Source organism: Zootoca vivipara, chromosome 1 (genome assembly GCF_963506605.1).
Source record: "Zootoca vivipara chromosome 1, rZooViv1.1, whole genome shotgun sequence".
NCBI lineage: Eukaryota > Metazoa > Chordata > Lepidosauria > Squamata > Lacertidae > Zootoca > Zootoca vivipara.
Window position 1 is genome coordinate 16,609,152 of NC_083276.1, and position 7,731 is coordinate 16,616,882.

A 7,731-nucleotide genomic window follows, 5' to 3' on the forward strand; every position below is an offset into this window, starting at 1 on the left:
ATCATGTTGGCACCTGGACCAGTTTTCTGTGCTTGACCTTGGTGTCCTCCAGATGTTCAGGACATGCTGGCTGGGTCTGATGGGAACTGTAGCCCAAAACATTTGGAGGACAAAAAGCTGGGGAAGGCCATTTTAGAGGGAGCGGGTCTAAGGAAAAAGTGAGAGCTATGGGATTTATTGGAAGTGTCGAAGGTATTAGAAGCCTAGTGGTAATGTAGTGTCTACCGGAGCAACTTACACTTTGAAACTTCTTCACCTGTTGTCGGCCTGCACATGTGCACAAATAAACCACAGGTCTCAAAATTCAAGTGAATCTCCAGTAACCACATTCAAAAGGAATAAAAGCCCTAGATAAACTATTATACCTCTGAAGTTGTAGAATTGTGACAATACCTTCACTCCTTCGGGACTTGATACGAAGACCACAGCTTTGTGAAGTATATTAAAACGCACAACTGGTCCATATTCTTCAGCCCTAGGAAGAGAAAGTCATCCAAAGTATTTCAAAAGGAAAAGGAAAGCTTGCCAGAGATAAGCAGACAGCAAGTTATATGGAACGTTGCATCATGTTTTGAAAAACTGGAACAAAAAATATATGCTTTCAAGAAAGAAGATTCCACCTAAACATTTGGAAGAACTTCCTGACAGTAAGAGCTGTTCGGCAGTGGAATTTGCTACCAAGGAGTGTGGTGGAGTCTCCTTCCTTGGAGGTCTTTAAGCAGAGGCTTGACAGGCATATGTCAAGAATGCTTTGATGGTGTTTCCTGCTTGGCAGGGGGTTGGACTGGATGGCCCTTGTGGTCTCTTCCAACTCTATGATTCTATGATTCTATGTTGCCAAGATCATGTCTGTGCAAAGTTTATCTTGTGAACAAGTTGCTCCTTCTGGACAATACATGCCACCATCAATTGGAGTAAGAGGAGGCCCTACTGTGGGGGGAGATTTGGCCTTTGGAGATTCCAGAGCAGTGCTGAATTTCAACAAGAGCAACTCCAGAGCATGGATAGTCCACTAACACCACCTGGTAAGAATATTATTGAAATAGTGCCCTCCGCCCTCAAATGGGGACAGATATAAGATTGGACCCTATCCCAGGTATATGGAAAATATTTCATATCTGAAGTCATTCATGGGCTGGAAGTAGAAGTTTTCAACTTTGCCCTTGCTGTAGAAAACGCTTGTAAATTACCAACAAGCAAAATAAACTGCAAGAACATAGTTGGTGATTTCTAGATTCCCTTTACTCAAGAGAGTTAATGGAAATGTACAAAGTAGGTTGGGTTCGTGCTACATAAGAGTTGTGTTGATGGCTGCACATTCCTTTCTTAATTTGCCATTCCTCCAATTTTATGGCAAACCATAGGGCACTCTGGGAAAACTTTGTTTTGCACAAACTGGGACTTTCCCATTCTGCCAGTAGTGAATTATGTTTCTCCTAACATGCCCAGCTGGGGCAAAGGTTCTTGACGACATCGATTGTTGGTCTGAATTTGCATTGAGGGTCATAGCCTCTTATACCAAGCTCTCTGAAAAATTGAAAGTAACTTACCACTGCAGAAAGAGATCTGCAAATGGCTCCTGGTTTTTAACCATTTTCCAAATGAGTGGCCCATGACCAAGAAAAAAGCTGCAAAACATTTTTTTAAAAAAAGAAACTATATGTTATGAAACTATATGAAGAACATCATACAGTGGTACCTCTGGTTATGAACTTAATTCATTCCGGAGGCCCATTCTTAACCTGAAACCGTTCTTAAGCTGAAACCGTTCTTAACCTGAAGTAACACTTTAGCTGATGGGGCCTCCCGCTGCCACAGAATTTCTGTTCTCATCCTGAGGTAAAGTTCTTAACCCGAGGTACTATTTCCGGGTTAGCAGAGTCTGTAACCCGAAATGTTTGTAACCTGAGGTGTTTGTAACCCGAGGTACCACTGTACAGTATTTTGCACTGAAGTCAAACCAGGAGTGCCTATGTGATTCCACACACCAATTTCCAAGGAACATGCATTACTCATCCCAGAAACAACAGCCCATGATCCATCCCACTGTGACAAAGGGGAGATCATAAACTTGCATGTCTGTTCATTTTTAAAATTATTATTCCAGGTACTACAACCAGCAACACCAGGGTCAGGAAGTTCTGCCACCTGAGGCGAAAAGCTCACCACCTCCCTCCTCCTGTGCAGGAATGTCCTGCCAACCCTGCCTCCTCCTCCTGTCAAAGTCTGGCCACAGGAAAAACACAATATATCTAGCACACGTTTGTACATTACGATTTGGAGGTCCAAGAGAATTAACAGCCCCCCTCCCTGCGGCGTCTCTCATTAAGTATCACAACCCTGCCAGCCTCTTACCTCACCCTTGGGGCTCCAGGGATGTGATCATACCTCATGTGGACTGATTTTATGTAGCAGCAATAAAGGCCAAAAGCCAGAAGAGCCACTGCGAGCAAAATGCGCAGCAAGCCCCATATTGCTTCCAGTGCATCCATGACAGCCAGGAGCTCAAGCCACAAAGCTGCAATGCCAAGCCTCCAAAGTTTGAACGGCTCTGCCCTGGAGATTGGAGTCCACGAGTTGTTGCTTTGGCAATAAATCTGAGTTTGGGAGGAGTCAGGCTGGAATGCAGTAGGAGGAACATACTGTACAGTACTTAAATATACAGTCCCTGCAATCAGATTGAGTCAGAGGGACCAAATGATGTCCTTTTGGATTTAATTTTAGGAGTTAGTACGATGCCACAGCACCCAGTCGGAACATAGAATCATAGAATTGGAAGGGATCCCGAGGGTCATCGAGTCCAACCCCACTGCAATGCAGGAATCTCAGCTAAAGCATCCATGGCCGATGGCCCTCCAACTGCTGCTTAGAAACCTCCAAGGAAGGAGAGTCCACAACCTCCTGAGGGAGACTGTTCCACTGCCGAACAGCTCTTACTGTCACAAAGTTTTTCTGTATGTTGAGTCAGAATCTCCTTTATTGTAACTTGAAGCCGTTGGTTCGAGTTCTACCCTCCAGAGTAGGGTTGCCATATGTCTGGGAAATCTTGGACATGTCTTCATGGCAGTGGTGGCCCTGCGTGCCTCTTTCCCCAGCACAGGCTGGCAGCGGCTCGGGCTGTCCCCTTTCTTGCTCTTCAAGATATGGCAACCCTACTCCAGTGCAGGAGAAAAGAAGCTTGTTCCCTCTTCCAGGTGACAGCCCTTGAGATACAGTATTTGAAGACTGCTATCGTATCTCCTACCAGTCTGCTCTTTTCGAAGCCAAACATACCCAGCTCCTTCGGCTGTTCCTCATAAGGCTTGGCTTCCAGACCTCTGATCATCTAGGTCACCTTTCCCACCTTCCCATATGTAGTAGCCCCAACTGAGGAGGAGGAGGGGAATGCGGAGGACAGTGGGAAAAGGGTGAGAGCAGCCCTGAGTGCCCGCCTTGCTTGGGAGCAGGTCCAAAGGAACTTACTGTATCTCCCCAGCCCAACCTCCCAAAGCGCCGGGGTGGGGGGAGAGAGAGCTCAACAAGGAATCTCCCTTTCTTTCCCTGCTAGAAGAAGAATGGGTTCTTGGAGACACTGGAGTGTTTTTTTAGGGGGGGGGAATCTGCAGCACCGCCCTCTTCCCCCTGGGAAGAAAGAAAGAAAGAAAGAAAGAAAGAAAGAAAGAAAGAAAGAAAGAAAGAAAGAAAGAAAGAAAGAAAGAAAGAAAGAAAGAAAGAAAGGTGAAGTTGAAAAATGTGTCCAACAGGCCAATGAGGGCTGAATATCCACATCTAGTCCAGTAACCTGTCTTGTAGGGGCCAACCAGAGGCCCATGAGATGCTTGAAAACAGAATCTGACCACAACAGCTCTCTTCCCATCCATGGCTCTCAGCAACTGGTATCCAACGAAGCATAATGCCTCCAACAGTAAAAGTAGGACATAGCCATAATAGCTAGCAGCCACTGATGACCTTATCCTCCATGATAATGTCTAGTCCTCATTTAAAGCCATCCAAGTTGATGGCTGTCACTACCCCATGTGGGAGTAAATTCCATAGTGTGCTGTGTGGTGTGAAGAAATATTTCCTTTCTCTCTCTTGAATATTCCAACATTCGAGTTCACCGGCTGTCTCTGAGATTTAGTGTTACGAGACAAGAGATAAAAACGCTTATGTTTTCTTCATTCCCTTTTCCTGTCCAACGGTGGGCCACTAATAAACGATTAACTAGGTGCAATGCAAGCTCAACGGAAACTGATTGCAGTAATTCAGAATTAGAACAATACTGTACAGCTCAAAGGTCGAGCATAAAAGTCATTCTTCCCCATCCCCTAAGTTTGCGATAGGATACAGCCTCGAAGACTGGTGTGTGCTGTCTAACACGGCTGAAGAAAACACTGGTGATTCAATATGGTGTTTCCTTTCAAGTCTTCTTTTAACACAGCTGAGAGTAATAGCTAGCAATAATAATAATAATAATAATAATAATAATAATAATAATAATAATAATAATAATTTGTTTATACCCCACCCTCCCCAGTCAAAACCGGGCTCAGGGTGGCTAACACCAATGAAATTACAATAAGACATAAATGAAAAGAAAACAATTAATTAAAATACAGATTAAAAGGAGTCAGCCTTTTAAAAAAAGATGGGAAGTCACAGTGCAGAATTGCTAAGTCTAGACATACTTGTTCAGTATTACTATGGTTGTTACTTTAATCTACTATTTATTATGGAAAGTGATTTGTCTGTCTGTTCTCTAAGAATTCAGCCACTGCTCAAGATACTGCTGTCAAATGTTGCACAAGGATTCCGGAGGTGGGAGCAGAAGTCTTTGCAGACACCTGGACACCAGCAGCCATTTTGAGTCAAGATAGCAGGCAGATGACGTGGCCTTGGTGTGACTTTGCCTGATTTGGGGCCTGAAGGGTCCAAACTCACAATTTATACTATCCATTTTAAAATCAAAATATGTTTTGGTTTCTACAAATTCCTGAGCAGCGCTGGGCACTCACTGCAGATTCCAGAATAAAGTGTGATTACTTCTGCCTTGATTATCAGATACAAGAGAAAGCTACAGGAGAGATTGAGAGCCTGTTGGATTGCAGTTCCTATTACATGTGACAATTGGCCATAGTGGTTGGGGCAGATGGGAGTTGGAGTCCAACAGCAAGAGGACCACATACCTGACCTTCATTTTGTCAGGAGATTCAGTTCCACCTCAAGGCTTAGGCATGTTGCTGCTGATATATGTCACATGTCTAGGCATTTCCGTTTGTACTTTTACTTTCGCTGTACTGTTTGATCTGATGGAAGAGAGAAAGCATCGTTCGCTCTCTCTTCACGCATGCTGTAAATAAACCACTTTAAAATGCCTCTCTGCTGCCTTATCGTCTCCGCTGAAACTGCGTGAGCATCTCTGCCGATTGCGTGCTCAGGTTGCTGAGACCCTGAGTCGCCTTTCCTGGGAATCACATTGACCGAGGAGAAGAGGGAGCTGCCGGCTGGACCTCCCAATGGTGATATCCCAACACATTTCATTTAATTTGTATAGGTAAAGGGTCGGTAAAGGGACCCCTGACCGTTAGGTCCAGTCGTGGACGACTCTGGGGTTGCGGCACTCATCTCGCTTTAGTGGCCGAGGGAGCTGGCATACAGCTTCCAGGTCATGTGGCCAGCATGACTAAGCTGCTTCTGGCGGACCAGAGCAGCACACGGAAATGCTGTTTAGCTTCCCACCAGAGTGGTACCTATTTATCTACTTGCACTTTGACGTGCTTTCGAACTGCTAGGTTGGCAGGAGCAGGGACAGAGCAACGGGAGCTCACCGTTGTGGGGATTCGGACAACCAACCATCTGATCGGCAAGCCCTAGGCTCTGTGGTTTAACCCACAGCGCTACCTTTCTAAATTTCTATACACAAGGCAGTTAACAAATAGCTTGGACCTACTGTTTTCAACCTTGCTCTTCTAATCTCTGGCATGGTTTAAAAGGCCATAATACATATTGGGTGGTGTTAAGGGAGGGACACATTGTGCTCCTTCTGGGGTAGTTTGTCCACCTTTGGTCTCCACCCTGCACTCGGCTCTCACCTGTGGCTTCTAAAAGCTGTTGGCATGCAACAGCAACCACACAGCTAAACCAGATGAGGGTAGCCAATAGGCCTTAAACCCTTGGCGAGTTAGGGACTCCCCCTGCATGTGAAGACAGGCTCCGGCAGATTGAGAGGATGAGACCAAGAGTGGGTCCAACATTTAAGAAGGTGGTTTCTGCACATGCTGTAGAGGGAAATGAGGGGCAGATGGGGCTTGGCAACCTGGGAAGGTAGCCCATCTAGGAGAAGGAAAACTCTGGTCTTAAACCTCCGCTGTGTTGCAGGATATCTTCGGGAGAGGAGAGGGCTAAGGAGTAAACCCAACACAAATCCAGAGTGGAGTCCTTAAGACAGTTGGGTGGCACTTTGCACACTGCCTTCCTGGCAACTCCTGCAGCTAAGCTGGTGCGAAGTGTATTGCTCTGCTTTCCTTTGGACCACAGCAGTGAGGCCAAGAGGGAGGTCATCTGAGCAGCCCAGGAACTCCGCACACACTGCTGAGGCTTGCACCCCAGGGAGGTCACTCCAGTGACATCTTGAGACAGATGGGTGTCTACAACAAATGAAGATGAATAGAATCCTGAGAGAAAACCTGTCACGTGGCTTGTTCAGTTCGAGAAGGTTCCATTGATGGAAGTTGTACCAATATGGGTGTTCACTTATCATTTGAAATAGTTGTTCTAAATTACTACATTGAACCGGGGAACTTCATGTTGAGGACAACACACGGCAACAGAAGTGAAATGCATTGCGTGAAGTTACCATGAAATATTTGAGGGCTCCACATCTTTTAAGGCAGCTGAGGAATGGAAGAGGGAGCCGTTTGAGTATAGTGAGAAGGGAGAATCCCTTGATATATGCACCCCTTGATTTCTCCCAGTGCCCCCCCCTTGCCCTCCTCAGCATTGCAAATGCCCCTTTGTGCCAGAGGACAGAGAACATTGGATGCAGCCCAATATTATAGATCTGGGTGTTTCTACAGTTGACTTTTTTGGTGTGTGTGTGTGTGTGTGTTTTTTTTTTTCATTCACTGCTTTTTAAAGAGTACCCAACACCATGCCATTATCCATTGTTTTCATTGTTGTTGTTTTTATTTAATTAAAAGTAACTGCATAACATTTTTAAAATCTCTACACGATACAGTATTAACAAACAAACATACTACCTAAACTACATAAACCCCAATAAAAAACAATATATAAAAACCAGTAAGAGCAAATGAAAACAAGACAAAAAAAACACCAGAGAGTCCAATTTTATGGGTAAAGGAAAGCGTGGGCAAAAAGGCAAGTCTTTACAAGACATCTGAAACAAGTGATGGTGACTGCTTCATATATGTCAAAGGGGAGGTCAGTGTCATAGCTATTGGGGGGGACTGGCCAGGTTTTTTGCCCCGGGTGAAGCATTCAGAGGGATGGCATTGAGCATGGGTAGGCAAACTAAGGCCCGGGGGCCGGATGCGGCCCAATCGCCTTCTAAATCCGGCCCACGGACGGTCCGGGAATCAGCATGCTTTTACATGAGTAGAATGTGTCCTTTTATTTAAAACGCATCTCTGGGTTATTTGTGGGGCATTGGAATTTGTTCATTTGTTCCCCCCAAAAATATAGTCCGGTCCCCCCACAAGGTCTGAGGGACAGTAGACTGGCCCCCTGCTG

General features: G+C 45.4%; 1 protein-coding gene across 4 annotated transcripts in view; it reads right to left on the reverse strand.

Annotated features, from left to right (window-relative positions):
* Window positions 1–4,136, reverse strand: part of LOC118080655 (cholesterol 24-hydroxylase) — a 29,654-nt gene extending 25,518 nt beyond the window's left edge. Inside the window, exons 1-3 of one of the 4 annotated variants that reach the window (XM_060271923.1) lie at window positions 2,389–3,478; window positions 1,551–1,628; window positions 394–475 (exon numbers count right to left, since the gene is read on the reverse strand). In XM_060271923.1, the coding sequence (XP_060127906.1) occupies window positions 394–475; window positions 1,551–1,628; window positions 2,389–2,492 (264 nt within the window). In that variant the 5' untranslated portion in view covers window positions 2,493–3,478. Of the gene's footprint in view, window positions 1–393; window positions 476–1,550; window positions 1,629–2,355; window positions 3,480–3,781 lie in introns of those variants that run through there. The other 3 variants (XM_060271921.1, XM_060271925.1, XM_060271924.1) reach the window with 3 other exon arrangements.
* Between the last annotated feature and the right edge of the window lie 3,595 nt (window positions 4,137–7,731).